At 38.9% G+C, this 18,723-nt stretch overlaps 1 protein-coding gene across 3 annotated transcripts; it reads right to left on the reverse strand.

The window, feature by feature from the left end:
• Nucleotides 1-15,664: 15,664 nt before the first annotated feature.
• On the reverse strand, nucleotides 15,665-18,475 carry TTLL15 (tubulin tyrosine ligase-like 15). Of its 3 annotated transcripts, none has more exons than XM_090171658.1 (12): nucleotides 18,335-18,475; nucleotides 18,151-18,266; nucleotides 17,816-18,073; nucleotides 17,585-17,752; nucleotides 17,399-17,518; nucleotides 17,195-17,340; nucleotides 16,956-17,039; nucleotides 16,616-16,885; nucleotides 16,377-16,553; nucleotides 16,214-16,313; nucleotides 16,034-16,147; nucleotides 15,665-15,974 (listed from the first exon to the last, which is right to left on the reverse strand). In XM_090171658.1, exons 2-12 carry the CDS (start codon nucleotides 18,211-18,213, stop codon nucleotides 15,855-15,857), a joined length of 1,620 nt encoding a protein of 539 aa, XP_090027784.1. In that variant the 5' UTR covers nucleotides 18,214-18,266; nucleotides 18,335-18,475; the 3' UTR covers nucleotides 15,665-15,854. The 3 variants fall into 3 exon arrangements, with proteins under 3 accessions (XP_090027784.1, XP_090027785.1, XP_090027783.1); XM_090171659.1 differs by having other exon boundaries at nucleotides 18,151-18,285; nucleotides 18,431-18,471; XM_090171657.1 differs by having other exon boundaries at nucleotides 18,151-18,475.
• Nucleotides 18,476-18,723: the final 248 nt, after the last annotated feature.

Raw genomic sequence — 18,723 nt, forward strand, 5'->3', positions numbered from 1 at the left:
CGGTAAACTGAATACGCTATTGAAGGCTGGCCTAATTGGGAATAATTACTGACAAACATACCTTCGACATATTGACGAAAACATATTTTTCAGTTCGAGTTTAGTTTTGAATTTCTGATCATTTTGAATTATCTTTCGAATGAGTAAATGAATAGTTCAAAGAATATTTCAAAGGTCATAAATATTTGACAAATGCAGCCCCAATTTCTGGTAGCTCCCCCTCTCCCGGAACCTCGTGATAGCGGATCAGACCAATCGAATTTTAGTCCTTTTCCTCGAAGCTACTGAAATTAAAACCACTCGTGTCTCTTTAAAGGGATAATAAAAAATGGGGACGTTTAAATAAAATGTATTTTCCAAACCATGTATTTATTTATACTCAGGGAGAATGAATATGTCGAGACTATCGACGGACACGTTGAGGCCCTAACGCCGTCACGCTAGGGGGGGGGGGAGAAAAAAAGGAGGCGGTCTTATTTTTTGTGTCCTCGCAGCAGCGTTAATCGCGTCGAAAAACATAATTTTTAAGAACCAATGAGATTGCAGTATTATTTGATTTTATTAGAGCGGAGGAGTATACCGGGGGCCCCAACGGGTGGAATTGGAGAAACGCTAAAAATAATCTCGACATATTCATTCTCCCGGAGTATAAATAAATACATTCTTGGCCAAACTAAACTGATAAATAATTTATTTATGTGAATTCAACCAATTTCGCATATCTGCCACCATATTTAATATTTGATTGGCGCTAGTTACGTTATAGATACGAGCTGTAGAGTGCGTTAGCAGACAATTTTTCTATTTAGTTTTTAGTTTCTTACTCCCTTTAAGCGAGACTCTGATTACAACCCATAATAGATTTACAGGCCTGTAGCTTTGTCTGCGCTAAAGCGATTACGTCACTGATTACAGTCTTAGCGTAACCAAAGTCTGTATTCAGTTTCTTATTCTCGTAATCGGTGCGCTGATTTTTAGGAAGCGGTTTAATTTGTTTAAATACAAGCTGCTCATTGGGACTGTAACGTTGGGTCAAAGAAACGAGCTCTCGAACACTGTACGATCGATTAAAAGTAAAATCAAAGTCGATTAATTATTAATGAACAGTCCCGCTGTGACGTCGACCAAATTATTCATTTCCGGCGGCCGTTCAACTCCAATCTTTTCGTCTCGAACGAAAATGAAAGAACTTTCCTCTCGACATTTGACAATTAGCTCAAGCTTCGAGATGAACAGGGCGTGGGGGGATAACGAAGCGCCTGCATGTTGGGCTGCCCCTTATCAATTTATAAGTAGAAGCGGTTCACATTTTTAATCATTCGTCGACTGAATGTGAAAGAGATTAAGTTTTAGAAGATGGATTCTGATTTTTCGAGGTTCTCGAGTCGAGAGTCCAATGTGAAATATTTAAAGTCGATTTCGCCACTTTCTATAAGCCATCCGAGATGGCACCCAGAACCAACAAACACAAGGAGAACGCAGCTAGCCTTTAAACACGCTAACGAAGGGTTGTGTACGAATTTCATTGGACGAGCGTCACGAGCCTTTACGCTGAACGTTTTACGGGCGGGGGGGGGGAGACAATTTCCGAATTTCCCCCTTCCGACGGCACCAGGCGCTAAAGAATCTAACCAATGAAAAATGTACACAAGAAAATCCACGACTTTTGACGGGTTGCGTTTTCCTTGTGTGGGGTGTTGCGTTTGTTGCTCCTAGGTGGCACTGTCCAATTTGCGAGAGACGGTCTATTAGTCTAGATTGTCGATACGGCAAATTTCCGCTAAGCCGTGGCCAAATGAAACTGTCTAGTTCATTAGGAGAGCCGGAGCGAGTCAAAGCCTCTTATCAATGGTTCGGGAACGTCTTCTAATGAGGCTGAATTTATGGCACGCACCGAGATGGTCACTCTATAAAAACCCTACGCTGTCCATTTCTCATTTATTGGGCCTTAGTCATAACATATTTACTCGTTTTATGGAGGCCACGATTCCGTTGATTTAGGGAAGGAAAATCTGGGTTAAGCCTTGTCTTTTTAAAATTTCAAAGAAAAAGAACGCGTGGTGATGAGTAAACGCGAACTGGCGAACTCACAAGGAGAAGTGTTTATTGCCATTTGGTTTAAAGTCGAGCGTAATGTAGACCTATATGAGATATGAAATTTTCCAAAAGGAAACGTTGCACTATACCCATTCGATTTGCCGTGGCAACCGAAAATTCTTTTAACCACTTAAATCAAAAATAAGATTTTTTTCTTGTTTTACCCAAAAATTGTTACAATTTTACCCGAAAAATGTTCCAATTAACCTATAAACTTGATGAAATTTACCTAAATGTGGTCCAAATTAACCATTTCCTGATTTTAAAATTTTTAATGGAGATTTTTTGTTTGAAGTGGTCAAAAATATTTTCGGTTGCCATGGCAAATTGAACGTCGTCTCCTTTGGGAGATTTCATATCTCATATAGGTCTACATTACGTCCGACTTTGAACAAAATCGGCAATAAACACCTCGGGTATTCTCCTTATCAGTGGTCAGTACTTTGACTCCTTAAAATCGTTTACATAATACCATTTTCAGACGAATCTAATAAAACCGGGAGTAGTGAACCAATGTTTATTCGTCGTACGTATTTCCTTAAGTAACATAGTCAAAAAGTATGACACTGAACGATTTCAGAAAAAGTTAGTCTATCGCGAAGTGATTGCGTAATCGAACGTTTCGGAAGAGGAAACTCGTCACAGCCTACTCTCTTCGTTGGCAAGATTACTGCCAGCTAGGAGCAACAAACACAGCACCCCACACAAGGAGAACGCAACCCGTCAGAAGTCGTGCATTTTCTTGTGTACAATTTTCATTGGTTAGACGCTTTAGCGCCTGCTGCCGTCGGAAGGGGAAAATTCGGATATTGTCTTCGCCCCGCCCGTAAAACGTTCGGTGTAAACGTTCGTCCAATGAAATTTCTACACAACACTGTTTTAGCTTGCTTAAAGGCTAGCTGCGTTCTCCTTGTGTTTGTTGCTCCTAGCTGCCAGGCTAGTACCATGGCTTCAAATGTCGCTTGATGACTTAGGCCTAAGGTGGTGCCTTGGGTATTAGCCTAGCTGATTATTAAAAAATATAAGAGCTACACTTTGCGTGGGCCTCAATCGAAGGGAATATTTATAGTAATGTTATTTTTACCGTAGAAACGTTTCAACTTTCAATAAGCTTGGATGATCCTTCAAATGGGCTATCGGCGGTGATTTTTATGGCATAGCAAAGACTATAGTAACATCCTCAGTCCCGTAAATATTTATATGGTCATTACCGAAACATATTATCATTAAAAACGTTAGCGTCATATTTATCCATATTACGTTACTTACGATATCTCAGTATTAAAAGTTGACTAAACGGAGTCTAACATTGTAAGTCTAAGTCGTTCGTATCGTCTGAAAAAGGTATTATCCTGAACTGAAACGAACTTTAAATTTTGCTCTACATTAGCGGTTAGTCTCAAACTAATAAATGGCTTTATCCAAAGTCAAAATAGTTTATGGGTCAGTTATAGGCACTATTCAGCCCTCTGATGCAACTTTAACTTAATAGAACAGTGAATAGAGCGCGAAATTCGAAACGTGTCTTCGCATAGTTACTCCGTTAATTAGAACGCGAGCGATGGAAAATAATTTGATGAAAATTAATAAGCGACCTCGAAGTTTTTATCGCTTCCCTTTCACGTCTTCACTTTCTTCGCTTATAAAAAAGATAATACGCCAGATTTAATTTAAGTGTAGGCACAGGCATTTCAATTAATTTTCGGCTATTTTAAGGACAAAAAAGAGACGAACAACGTTCGACCTTTCGAGAGAAAATAGCTGCTTTTGTCTATACTGAACCAAAAAAATATTCTAAAGTTTTATTTTTCGGACAGCTCTATTCGCGGGGGTTAGCCAAAGCGACTTACAACTACTCGAAGAAGAAAAACACGACCAAGTAACTGATTCTTTCCCGGATTCAACTTCCGAAGAGACAACGGAAATGGTTTCAATTTCATTTCGTTTTAATAAATATAAAAATACGTATAAAGGTCCTTGAAGAATAAAAAATGCGACTTGGGAAACATACCTTTAGGCGGGACCCCCTTTAGTTTTATTTGAATCTTACATGTGGGAATAATGCCCCTGTAAGGATCTTCGGTATAAATTGGATTGCCCAAGAGTTCAAAGAAATTTGAATTTTACGACTCCTCTACAGGAAGTAGTCCAAATAGCTCATTTCCTTTAAACCTCCCCTAAAGAATAAATTTTACGTATTCTCGCTTCTTTCATTATTTATTCCGACATCAACTAAGAATTATAAAATTGCCGGAAAATAACGCCCGCTAAATGAATGATTAGTCCACTAATATCTTAATAGTTAATTCTTTAATACCAAAGTGTATAATAATCTTTTGCGAAAAATTAATTTCGGGACTGTGGGTGTATTAGCCCGAAACGACATTTTCTTGAAATATTCAGTATTAAATTAGTTATTTCATAAATTTCCTAATAATACTACATCTTACTAGCTTTTAAAGGTCCACAGATTTGTTTGAATTTTACCTGAGTCACGTGGTGGACGGGGAGGAGCTACCGGAAATTAGTCCCGAATTTTTCACACGATTCTGTTGACCTTTAATCTAAACAATGGCTTAAGGATAATTCTAGGAATATTTCCGTTTTGGTTGAATGGTTCAATAGATCACTACAGTATGTTTAATGTATTTGAACGGTTTAAATTATTCTATAAACTCTAGAAAATTACTGGGAGGAGCGATTTTTGAAGAAAAACTATTGAAATAAAAATCCATAGCTTGGGTAGTATTTTGGTCACGAAGAGGGTAATGAATGACTTGTTTCACATTCCAAACTTATGATTAAAGGGAATATAACATCAGGTATTTGGTGTGGAACACCAACGTTTGCATCTCTGGCCGCTCTTGCCTTTGGCTTTAAAAATGTTGGGCGCCACTGTACAAGGAAATTTGAAAATTTGAAGGGGTCTTCCGTAAAGATTGCTTTGCAGGTTATATTCCCATTAAAGGCGATAAAACCTCCAATGCGTTTTTTATATAAGATTCCCAACATTTTTTTGGTATTACCTCTGCAACAAACCAAAATTAGATCCTTTGGGGACGACAGAAATACCAGAGGTTATATTCCCTATAAACAATCACAGACTATCATTAGCCGAAATTGTTTAGTGCCATACATAAGCATGTTACTTAGGTTTTAACGTTAATTTATTTAAAGGGCCACAGAATCATTTGTATTTCGGAAAAAAGGCTTGAAAAAATCGAATTTTTCTAATGATTCTGTAGCCCTTTAATTTAACGAAAATGTTCTTAATATTTGTTCCCTGTTTATCGTATTTGCGACCGAAAACTACCGCTACGCCCCCTTTGGTTCGCCATTGAAACCTAGGTAGGTAGCGGCTAAAGCAGACGCTATTAGTTTTCCCTCATCATTATTTGTATATTTGAATTTATAAATAATAAGACTTGCATTTTAATATAATTTTTGCACGGTTTGCTTATACTTTGATAAATTAGAAAAGTCCATGATAAAAAGGAGGCAAAAAAGCTAAATCCTTTGAAATTTTAAGTAATGATAAAGTACGAAATACTCGTACCAATAGGTTGATCTTCGAGGATAAAATTAAAACCGGTCTACCACTAGAAATTCTGGCTATTTTAATTAAATTTAATTTGTTTTTGACTCGAAGATCTATTTGATCCGAGTTTCGAGTTTTTATTTTATCCTCGAAGACCTATTGCTCCAAGAATTTCGTAAGTTATATCATAACTTAAAATTTCATAAGTTTTAGCTTTTTTGCCCCTTTTTATTATGGATTTTTCCATTTTTTCGCATAATTTAACTGCATTTTAGTCCATAGGTGGTTTTTATTAACTTTATATTTTTATAAGTTTATTTAAGAAAAACACGTTCTTATGACTTTTTATTTTGTCTGTAGCAGACGCAAGATCATAGGCGCTACCTCGGAGAAGCTATAGCACCGTTACTCCACCTAGACTCCTTTCGGACGTGAATATTTATGCAAGAAGAAAGATTTCCACATTTCTGCCACCAGGTATAACGGATAAAAGTTGAAAACAAGTCGTCTCGCGCGTTAGGAGCCGATTTTCTTATATATTTTCTACTTCCTTTCATTTAAGAGTTTTCGATATGGTGGTCATTGTTCGTGTTCTAAAGTGTTATCGGAATAATATAATAAACCGCCCTTTGGGGATTCGACTTCTGTTGTTATTTTATAGAAAATAGCTCCTTTTAGGAAGTTTATTTTCCATATGGTAAGAGAGACGCGGTACGACAACAGGGCTGGAACTGTCCTGGTCTACAAATGTACGAGATTCAAAACCTTTTTGGAGAGGTAGATAAACAGATGAGCCGAGAAAATGTTTCATAAAACGGATGAAAGTGATATGAAAGATCAACATCACTAAAAACTATCGAACGCGGTGGGGAGGATGTCGGGCCTCGTGCAAAGCCGAAACTCGGGGAGGCTCGGCAGTTCACGTACGACCACTGACGTCGCTCTCTGTAACACCTGCTACTATTCGCGTTACCGCGCATCAGGGATGCCATATTGGGTTGGAAAGTAGCCAATTGGGCTTCTTTTCAAGAAAATTGGGCGGGAAATTGGGCATCAATTTTTTTTTATTTTCTTTTGGTATTGAAAATACCGCCAAGAGCCAAACACCATTAAAAAAACAAAAAAAAAAACAATTCGGTCGTCTTGGTCAAGCACGGCTCAGCTTCCACTTTCGTGTCTGGCGTCTTAAGGAGTCTAGGCGTTGCCAGGTCATAAAACTGAAATTATATAATCAAAGCCCAAAAATTATCGAACTATCTGGAAAGGTTCAAAGGTTCAAAGGTTTTTATTCGCTCGTACCGTACAAAGTACACCCTTTTGTAACAGGGCGGCTCCAATGGGATCTCAGCATTAATTATACAATAATACAGTAGTAATAAAAATAAAAGGGAATGGTAATGGAAAAAATAACCAGGAAAACGTAAACAGGAAAAAGTAATATAAAAGTAAACTAAAAAATTATAGTACGGCCAACGTTGATTACTCGCTTTAGCGTGGTAGCACTTGATTATAGTTGGTCGTGACTCACATATTTATTGTGTCATCCCAGTGCTTATACGAACCTTGATGTCACACATGTGTTACCCACAATGACTAACAAGTTCCAGGGCCTATTATTTTCACTAAAAGCGTACTATACAGGTTGTTTCAAAGGTGATGCAAAAATTTGAAGGATCGTTGTAGGGGGTGAGTTGAGAAGTATGCCTGTTTTTTTTTTCATTTTCCTACGATGAGTTAAAAGAGCACCAGAGAGCTTCAAAGGGTGGGTTACTAGCCCCTAAAAGTAGGCTGCAACAAGCGCACAACCAAGCAGAAGAAAAATGCGAACATTAAGGTTTGGGTTCGTGTGATAGGTAATAAAGGACTTTGTAAACAAATCGAGGTAACCAGCGTAAAACTTAAACAGTATTTAAAGCCCCTGCTGCTTGGTTTTGCGCTTGTTGCAGCCTACTTCCAGGGGCTAGTAGGCCACACTTGAAAGCTCTCTGGCGCTCTTTTAACTCATCGTGGGATAATGAAAAAAAAAACAGGCATACTTCTCAACTCACCCCCTACAACTCCTTAAAATTTTTGCATCACCTTTTGAAACACCCTGTATAGTAAGCGATTGAAATTATAGTACGGAGAAAGTCGTAATGTAATATTATCGAAATGTATTATTATTATAGTATGGTAATGCGACTCTACCCTTTTCGCGGCTAATGTTTTGACCTTTTTTTGGGAAAATCGACAGTTTTTCAAAATAATGATTTGCGGTTTTTTGGGCTTTTTTGTAGTTTTATTTTGGCGGGTTTTTGGTTGATAATCTGGTAGACTGGTATCCCTGCCACGCACATTTTATACGGATAAGGTTACTGAAGATTTCACTAATAATAAAATTAAGTAAAAACAAAGTTCTACCGTACACTATAATGTTGTTTTTACTTAATTTTATTATAATATACATTAGTTGGATAGCTTAATTGTAAATAAAAAGATCCTGAAAGTGTCATAACGTTTTTCCCAAATACCATGTTGAAAGACTGGTTATTTGGATCCATAAATAAAGAAGAAAAGATTCTTTTAATCCATCAACCAAAGAAAATGAACAACGAATTACAGAAAATTGGAACTTTGAGAATTGAAAGAAAATTCCGAGATACAAAAATTGCCAAAATAATTGAAAAATAAAATGAATGCCCCTGTAATATTTTTAAAATGTCTGTAAAACTTGAAATTTTATACAAATAATTAAATAATAATTTTTGTAATCTTTTAATATAGTAACAAACAAATGACTAGTATAATTTGTACCTGCCAAACATCTTAAATTGTTATTTTTTAAATAATTTCAAGTACTAACAATTTCACACTGTGATAAGGAATTTTTAAAACAATTTTAAGTATTGATGCCACACCGTGACAAACAACACTTTTAGCTAAACGTTTTAATTTATTAAAATATGTTAAAAAATATTAAACTGTTTATTTTTTTGTGTTTTGGAAAACATTTAAAAAAATTAACAAAAATATTTTAAAAGCCATGAAATTGTTTATATTTTAGTTTTTTGTTATGAAATTATAAAGTACAAAGTCACGTACCTGCCAAACATTTGAAAAATTAAAATCGTTATTTTTAAAACGACGTCGTCGTCGTCGTCGTCGTCCACCTTTTAAACACCTTCCATATCTTTTGAACGGGGTGACATAACCCCGCCGTTTTTTCTAAGAATGCTTAATATGGTTGCCACTATCTGCACAACCAAGTTTCACGGGTTAAATTTAGTTAGCGGCGCTTTGCCAGCCCCTTCTATCCGACCCCCCTTAGGCACTTTTAAAAAAATACGCAGTCTTATTTTAAAAATACGCAGTCTTATTTTAAAAATACGCAGTCTTATTTTAAAAATACGCAGTCTTATTTTAAAAATATGCAGTCTTATTTTAAAAATACGCAGTCTTATAATTTTGGATACGATTGACTTTTAAATTCCGTTTAAGTTTTAATCTATATAACCGCTATACCTCTACAATGTGCTCACGTTTCAGCTCTGTCGTGGAAACAGGGGGCGCAAAAGCCCCGCTTTTCCGATTGTGGGCGTTGATTTACGCACGCTGATTATTACCCAACTGAGTGACTTAAAAATTTAATTTCTTTTTTAAATTACGTATTTACTTTAGCTCTAATGGTTTGCCAGGTTTCGGTGCCCTAGAAAAATTAGGGGCCCTTGGGCGCCGCATAAACCACATTACCGCTGACGTTCGTTTTTGCCTTACGCAGAGTGCGTAACTTACTTATCGAAGCCGTGTATGGCCAGAAGAAATAAATAAGTGTGACACTTAGAGTGCGTGATTGACGTATCGAAGCCGCGTATGGCCAGAAGTAACAAATAAGTGCGACACTGACTTATCGAAGCCGCGTATGGCCAGAAGTAACAAATAAGTGTGACACTTACTTATCGAAGCCGCGTATGGCCAGAAGTAACGAATAAGTGTGACACTTACTTATCGAAGCCGTGTATGGCCTCAAGTAACAAATAAGTTTGGCACTTACTTAACGGAGCCGTGTATGGCTAACGCTATTCGGGGGCGATTTGAGATATAACTTCGAAACTGAATGTAGTTATTAGGGTGGGTATTGCGGATATTTTACTAGACTTAATTTTAATTTAACCAAGGCTTAGCTTGTTTTGGAATAATTTTAACGCTATTCGGGTGCGATTTGAGATATAACTTTGAAACTGGATGTAGTTATTAGGATGGGTATTGCGGATATTTTACTAGACTTAATTTTAATTTAACCAAGGCTTAGCTTGTTTTGGCCTAATTTTAACGCTATTCGCGTGCGATTTGAAACCTTGATGTAGTTATTGAGATGGTATTGCGGATATTTTACCAGACTTAATTTTAAATTAAGCATTTTTACGCAGTCTTATCATTTTGGATCCGATTGACTTATAAATTCCGTTTAATTTTTGATCTATATTACTGCTATACCTCTGCTCTGTGTGCACGTTTCAGCTCTGTCAGGTAAACAGGGGGCGCAACAGCCCCCCTTTTCCTATTTTGAGCGTTGATTTACGCAGAGTACGAAAGTTCCCAAAAATCTCCCGGGTAAAGCGTTCTTAATAGATTAGTTCCTATTGGATTTGAGATACTGAACCCAAACTTAGAATACAGATAACGAAGCTTACGTCTGACGCTATGCTTAACCCTTATGCCAAGGCTTAGAGAAAAATTTATAAGCTTCGTAGTTCCTATTGGATTTGAAATATGGGGCTTAAACTTTGAATATAGGTAAAGGTGGTTACGTTTGGCACTATGCTTAACCATATTAACACGCGCCAAGGCTTATAGATCCTCCACGAATTTTCTGCGTAGTTTGGACTGGATTTGAGATACGGGGCTCAAACTTTTAATACAGTTAAGAGGCTGAAGTTTGACCCTATGTTTAACTCTTTTAACCCGCGCCAAGGGTTAGTGACCGTATGCGAATGTTCTTCGTAGTTCCTATTGGATTTGAGATACGGAGCTCAAACTTACAATACAGATAAAGAAGCTTACGTCTAACGTTATGCTTAAGCCTTTTAACACGCGCCAAGGCTTAGAGAATAATTAATTAATTCATCCATGTGGAACTAATAATACGGCCTTGGCCGCCTTGTTTCCCATGTTATAATAACCGTGGTACTCACCTCCACCTTTTCCCCATGTGATAATTCGCGGCTGAAAGAGAGAAAATTTCGGGTGTATTGCGTGCTGGGGCAAACACGGCCGAACTCTCAGGGGCGACAGATTTTGAGAATTTTTAGAAACGGTCATTTGCGTCACTTTTGAAAATTTGTAATAAAGAATTTAAAAACCAAATCGGAAATCAAAGCCGACTCGATGTGAAAAAGCGAATCGCAGCGTACGTAAAAAAAATGCCCCGCGACCCTCGCGCCTGTAACGCGCGCGCGCAAAGCGTCAGAAAATCGAGAAATAAATCTCCAAAATCGGTTGACGGTTGACCACCCAACCAACAGCTTTTTATTATATAGACTGTAAGGCGGGCTTCTCGGCTAGTTGTGTGTTCCGAGGCGCTCTACTCCAGTACGCCCCCCAACCCATTTTTCCCATGGGATAATTGCCGTGGCACCCTTTTCCTAATAGTCGATCCACTGCAGTAGGTGGTTTTTTTTTGGCTTGTCCGGGAACAAAAAGTGTAAACTTTTTACCCTAAGACGTTTTATTCGCCTGTTCCCGGGTTAAGATTTACCCTGTCCCGAATTTTGTTCGCTTGTTCCGGAGTATTAGGGTTACACTTTTTACTCCTCCTCGAAAGGAGGTGTAGAGGGAGTAATCTAGTTTTGTCGTCTGCTTAAATTTCGTTGCACGAAAATATGACGGGAAACTTTTTATAAATAACCTTTAACCTTTAACTACTCCCTTCCTACTCCAAATCGTTTTTTTCGTCAAGACAGAATTGAAGTAAAATGACGTCATATGGCTACACTTTTTAACCTTCTCAAAAAACCCAGAACAGGCGAAAAAAAACCACCTAGTAAGGCACCCTCCCCCTTTTACCCATGCGAGAATTTCCGTGGCACCCTTTACCCTATAGTCGAACCACCGCATTAAGGCCCTCCCTCCCCTTTTTTACCATGTGATAAATACCGGGGTACCCCTCCCCTTTTTCTCCATGTGATAATTACCGTGGTACCCACCTCCCTCTTTTTCCCATGTGATAATTACCGGGGTACCCCTCCCCTTTTGCCCATGTGATAATTACCGTGGTATCCCCTCTCCGCTTTTCCCATGTGATAATTACCGTGGTACCCTCTCCCCATTTCTCCAGGCGAGAATTTCCGTAGTACTCCACTCCCCCTTTCCAACGCTAGAATTTCCGTGGCACCCTTTACCCCATAGTCGAACCACCGCAGTAAGGCCCTTCCTCCCCTTTTTTCACATGTGAACATTACCGTGGTGCTCTTTTACCCATAGTAAAACCACCCAAGTAAGGCCCTTCCTCCCCCTTTTCCCCATGTGATAATTACCGGGTACCCCTCCCCTTTTTCCCATGTGATAATTATCGTGATACCTCCTCTCCGCTTTTCCCATGTGATAATTACCGTGGTACCCTCTCCTCCTTTTCTCCATGCGATAATTTCCGTAGTGTTCCTCTCCCCCTTTCCAGTGCGAGAATTTCCGTGGTACCCTTTTCCCCGCAAAAATAAATCAAACTCGCAGTCGTACCAAACCCCTCTGTACCCCTATAAACCCCCTGTATCCAATGGCTGATGCATAAAGGCCACGGGACTAACGTACGCCGAGAGGGGCACGGAACTTTAAAATCGGAACGAACCCGAACAACCCCCCACAGACGGGCCCTCCCCCCTTTTCAAATGTGATAATTTCCGTAGTACCCCCTCCCCCTTTTCCCATGTGATAACTACCGTGGTACCCGCTCCCCTCTTTTCCCATGTGATAATTACCTTGGTACTCCCTCCCCCCATTTCCCGTGGGATAACTACCGTGGTACTCACCTCTCCCTTCTTCCCAGGGGATAATTGCCATGGTACTCCTTTCCCCTTAGTAGAACCACCTCAGTAAGGCCCTAACTCCCCTTTTTCCCCATGTGATAATTACCGTGGTACCCCCTCCCCCCTTTTCAAATGTGATAATTTACGTAGTACCCCCTCCCCTTTTCCCATGTGATAACTACCGTGGTACCCGCTCCCCTCTTTTCCCATGTGATAATTACCTTGGTACTCCCTCTCCCCATTTCCCATGTGATAACTACCGTGGTATCCCCTCCACCCTTTTCCCCATGTTACAATTACCGTGGTACCCCCTCCACTCTTTTCCCCATGTTATAATTACCGTGGTACCCCCTACATCCTTTTCCCATGTGATAATAACCGCGGTACCCCCTCCCCCTTTGTCCCATGTGATAATTACCATGGTACCCCCTCCCCCTTTGTCCCATGCGATAATTACCATGGTACCCCCTCCCCCCTTTACCCATGTGATAGTTACCATGGTACTCCCCTCTCTTTTTCCCATGCGAGAGTTTCCATGGTACCCTTTTCCCCGCAAAAATAACTCAAAAACTCGCAGGCGTCCCAAACCCCTCTGTACTCCTTTAAACCCCCTGTATCCATTACAGGCGGGCTTCTCAGCTAGTGGTGTATTTCGAGGCACCCTTTTCCCCATATTCGAACCACCGCAGTAAGGCCGCCTCCCCCTTTTTCCCATGCGAGAATTACCGTGGCACCCTTTACCCCATAGTCGAACCACCGCAGTAAGGCCCCCGACCCTTTTTTTCACTCGATAATTTCCGTGGTACCCTTTACCCCATAGTCGACCCTCCCCCCTAGTAAGGTCTCATCCCCCTTTTTCCCAGGGGATAATTTCCATGGTACTCCTTTTCCCATAGTAGAACCACCCCAGTAAGGCCCTTCCTTACCTTTTTCCCCATGTGATAATTACCGTGTTACCCCCTCACCCCTTTTCCAATGTGATAGTTACCGTGGTACTCCCCTCCCCTTTTCCCATGCGAGAATTTCCGTGGTACCCTTTTCCCGGAAAAATAACTCAAAAACTTGCCGCCGTCCCAAACCCCTCTGTACTCCTTTAAACCCCCTGTGTCCAATGGCTGATTAATAAAACTACGCTCGTCCCCGAGTCCCGATTTACAGTGCGAAATTCGAGCCAGTGCGAAATCCGATCCGAAATTCCAAAAACAAACATAATGACCAAAATATACTTGACCTAGTATTAAGGCGAATCGCAACGACCACGGGTTATACACAGAGAAATTACCTTCGGCGATGTCACGTTAGACCCGATTTCTAAAATATAATCAATGACCTAGTATTAAGGCGAAGCGCTAGGGAGACCTTTGGTGTGTACCTCCGTGTACCTTCGGCGACGCCACGTTAGAGGCGCGAATTAAAGTCAGAAAAAAATTATGTAGATGACCTAGTATTAAGGCGAAGCGCTAGGCATACCTTCGGTGTGTACCTCCGTGTACCTGCGACGATGCCACGTTAGAGTCGCGAATGAAAGTCAGAAAAAAATGCGACGAAAGGGGCTTAGAGTTTTATTATATAGATACATTCCAACAAAGGCAGCGCGATCATGGCGCGATCTACCGGTTAGGGTTTGAATTCTTTAAAAAGTCTACCTCGACTTTCCCCCCTTTTTTTTCCCCGCCTCGAACTGGCACTACGCTGTCGGATATAGCGCCTTCTTTCCTTTCCCCTCCTCTACTATTCCTTCATGGTTGGAGGAACGGTGACTTAGCTTACACGGTTACACCCCCATAATCAGTGGCGTAGACAAGGGGGGTCTAGACCCGGAAACCCCCCTTTGACTGTACTATATTCCCACCCCCTTCTCGATCCCCCTTTTAAAATTCACCTCCCCCCCTTGACGAATTTCTGGCTACGCCACTGCCCATAATGGCAGTGCTACGCAGGGCCGGATTAAGACTTTATGGGGCCCTAGGCGCAAGTTAATTTTGGTGCCAGATTTAGTATGTCGTCAGGGGCTAGACGGCAGTCCGTCAGAGAATGTGACAATCAAACGTTTTTGGTTCATAGGGGTGGACGCATTTACTAAAATTACTCCGGAAAATATTTTGTGAAAAGAAAATGATTAAAGTTTTGTACTTTTATTTTTTTCGAACCCTTTTGGTGCCCCTTGTAGGCTTGGTGCCCTAGGCCCAGGCCTATTCGGCCTATTGGTTAATCCGGCCCTGGTGCTACGTCACTCATGCTTTTTCCTATTCATAAAAAATTCCCGCCTACAATGGCGGCCATGACCAAAGCTACGGAATGCTTCTACTCTATTGGACGCTTAATTATTACGCTGATGGTCATTCCGAGGGGGGGCGATCGATATGTCAAGAAACATAAGCCCAGAAATACTTTTACTATAATTCAATGTGTGGCGAAACTATGAGTATAGGTAATATAACTTGTACCATAAGTGTATAATATTGAAATAATATTATAGACTTATGCTTGTACGCAGCGCCGTCAACTGCAAATTTCAACCGTGATGCGGTGCACGGTGTATGCGTTCGAAGATTTCGCGGCAAATTCGCACTCAATAAAAACTGCCTCGTGCTTGCGAAGGTACATGATTCATTTTTATGGAGTAGATCTACTTCCCACGTAGATTATATTACAAACTTCTGTTACAATATATAGTTATTGACTAAATATATAAAACTTGCATTGAGAATAGAGTAATGGCACTGTGACGTCCTAGTACGTCACCCATGCTCTTTCCTATAGATAAAAAATTTGCGACCAAAATGGCAGCCATGGCCAAAGCTACGGAGTGCTACCACTCTATACAATCCACTTCCAGCATTAATCGCTGCACCTTTCATTTTTGCTCCCAACACTTAATCAAAACATCACACCACACTTTTACATTGCTTCTAACAAATCTAGATTGCAAATAGAGCAAAACAATACTCATAAACAAGCTATTATGGCCTCATTAGCCGCAACATGGAAAAAAATTCCAATCATAATTCCAATTGTAAATGAATGACAATTTATTTAAAAATATCCATAATAATTTTATTATTAACCTAAATCTATAGGTTTCACCACAGATATTTACAAATTTATTAACTTTTTCCCTTGGGAGTTTTTTTTTCAATTAAGTATTCACAAATTAAGCTTTTTTTTTGGTATTAAGTCAGTACTGTTGTATTCCCAGAAAGATTAAATGAATGAGAAGCTTAAGAACACCACGAGACGTCACTGACACATTTTGCGTAAAACCAAGTTTTTAATAACTCGCTTCTGTTAAAACTAGCTTCAGTCAATTTGGCTAACTGAGACTCGGCATTAGACTGATCCTGTTTAAAATAAATGGTATAATCAACTGAAGAACACACACATTTAATAATTTAATTACAGTAGGTTTCGGGATTAAGCGGCGACATTCCCAGCGAGAATTGTGTGCATTGTACGCCTTCCTAAGAATATCTTTCTCACTTTCACTCAAACATTTCATACAAAGGCGGCATTTCTTTAGAAGTAAACAGATATTTAGAGAAGGAAAAATGAGTTAAAAAATAGAGGATGTAAATCTTACGATATCTTGGCACGAATTATGACATAAATCTGAAGTGCAGTACACTTCAGTAACACTTAATTCCCTTTCAGAAATTTTCATTTCAATTTCACTTTTAGATCTAAAAAAAAAGAAAACCAAATTAATTAAAGAACCCCAGTATAGCTGTTACAATTTGACTCACAAATGACTGAAGGCCACTCCAACGAGATTAAGTAGGTTGAATAAAACTTTTTCGTATAAGGCTTTATTAGCTGGGAAATGAGCCGATGATAAATTTGGAGACATATTAGCTTCCATCAGATAAACATTCAAATTTTCATCCACCACAAAGTCAAAACGCACCATTTCAAAAAAATTGCTAGAAATATCATTTCAGAAATGACTTTTTAAGAAAACAATGGGTAAATTTGAAAAACTGACCTAGTAGAGTGATAAATCTTGCTTGAAACTATCATAGATCGTTCGCTGCCAATATAAACCTCAGCAATGGCATCCTTTATACTTTTCCATAATTTATTGGGATTTAAACCTTTATTCCTCAGGTAAACGTTTAAAGACTCTTTCATCGAGAGACTATTACTATATGCATTTTTCATGGACTGAATTTCCCACGTCGGAGTATAATCATCTCCCACAACGTAAGAGTTCAAATTATTCCTATCGAAAGGAAGATACGGTGCAGCGCAAAACCTTCAAAAGTTCAAAGAGTCGCGTGTCTTAGCTATGGTACTTTCGTTACTTTTAAAACAGAGTTAGGTACCTTAATAGAGCATCCCCTTCGAATATGTACACGGATAGCGGATTTAAGGAAGTCATTATTGCATAAATTCCAATATCAAATTTTCTACAAAGGTAAACAAAAACTGTAATCTTATTCCAGAAAGTAAATGAAACGTAATATAATTAATGGAAATCAAGGTAGGGTATTGCAGGGTATATAGAATAAAGTCACCAAAATACCATGTTAAGAGAACCCAGTGATAATGTCATTATTCAAACCTTCCATCAATCAAAAGAGGGTTTGTAATAAATTCTTGAATAAATATATCTTTCAAATTAAAATCTATCTCGGAAACAGCAACCACTTTTACACCTCTGTGCATATTATTTTTCTGTACCCAAACTGATTTTGTATTTAATTCCACCTAAAAGAATTACGGAATTTTTTAAGTCATTTGAGAACATTTTCCAAATGTAACTTACATATTTAAGTAGTTTGGCCTTATCCTCAGGTAGTTTGAAAGCGGGTGGGGTATGATTCAATCCGGAAGTTGACATGTAAACCTTGTTTGTGAAAAATCCACATCCCGGAATATGATTAATCTGAAAAAAAAAAAAATACTATTATGCCCCAATATAATTATAAACTGGTATAATCCAATTACCAACCATTTGATTTTCAGTGATTTTATGGGGCTCTATGAATCCAACTCCATTAACAATAAAAGGATAGTCGTGAGACCACAAAACATTGAACGAGTAGTCCTCGGCAGTATAGTCTTCAAAACCTAGCCTTCTAAAAACTGATATTACATGAGACAAATAGCCAGATTCAATCTAAATAATAATAAAAAGTTATAGTAATAACTAGATCATTAACGTGATACAATTAAATATTACATTTGAGCCATGAATCCACACTTTTGGTTTAGTACACTTTGTATTTGGAGTATAAACCATTTTTGGAGGAGAAATAACATGCCTTTGTTGATTAACTATCATTAGATGTTCATTTTGGAGGTGACGAAGTTGATAAATATTTAGTGTAGTAATGAGCATTCCAAAAAACATAACAAAAATTATGAGATTTTCTATATTATATGAAGATTTCCACATTGGTTCCCTCATTTTATTTTGCGGCACAGTTGGGGCTTCAGACTGAAATGCAAAAAATAACCAGTGAAAACTCAGATATTGCTTGATTTTGCTATATTTCATAGGTTGTTAGCCCTTACTGGTGTAGAATCCAAATCAGCAGATGTGGTGGGTTGCTTCCGTTGTTTGGGCTTAGTAGACATTTCAATCAAATCAGGAATCGAATGGTGATCTACACCAAAATACCTTGCTAGCACTAGCAGAGCAGCGTAAACCTAATCAGAAAAAGTACTCGTATACAAGTGGACAGCTGAATCTAAATACCTTTATATTTATCATGTTATAAACAAGGGCAATACACTTCGTAGCACGCAGATGTTTCACGAAAACATTCATACAAACGTTCGAATCTACTAATACCGGCCAATCCTACATAGGAGGATGGAAATACGGGTCATTCATATTCCCCAGATGCTTAGGACTAGTCTAGTCAGTAGTCACAGAACTTAATTGACAGACGACGTGTCAGTCGAAACTCAGATATTTTCAGTGTCCAGTCTTGGAAATAAGCTAAAATAAAACCGAAACGAGTCTAGGTGGCGAATTGGCGATGCGGCACTAGCTTCTCCGAGGTAGTGCCTAGCGTCTGCTACGGCCAAATAAAAAAGTCCTAAGAACCTTTTTCTTAAACAATCTTATAAATATAAATCAAT

This window comes from Leiobunum rupestre, chromosome 4, assembly GCF_980474605.1.
Source record: "Leiobunum rupestre chromosome 4, qqLeiRupe1.1.hap1, whole genome shotgun sequence".
NCBI lineage: Eukaryota > Metazoa > Arthropoda > Arachnida > Opiliones > Sclerosomatidae > Leiobunum > Leiobunum rupestre.

What these genes read in the sequence shown, in the direction of transcription:
- TTLL15 (XM_090171658.1), bottom strand. Translation starts at nt 18,213, where the DNA reads ATGTCTACTAAGCCCAAACAACGGAAGCAACCCACCACATCTGCTGAT. An exon ending in AAGATTTATCACTCTACTAG is followed by an intron (nt 16,554 to 16,615) that starts GTCAGTTTTTCA and finishes TGATATTTCTAG; the next exon opens with CAATTTTTTTGAAATGGTGC. An exon ending in GGAGTGGCCTTCAGTCATTT is followed by an intron (nt 16,314 to 16,376) that starts GTGAGTCAAATT and finishes CTTTTTTTTTAG; the next exon opens with ATCTAAAAGTGAAATTGAAA.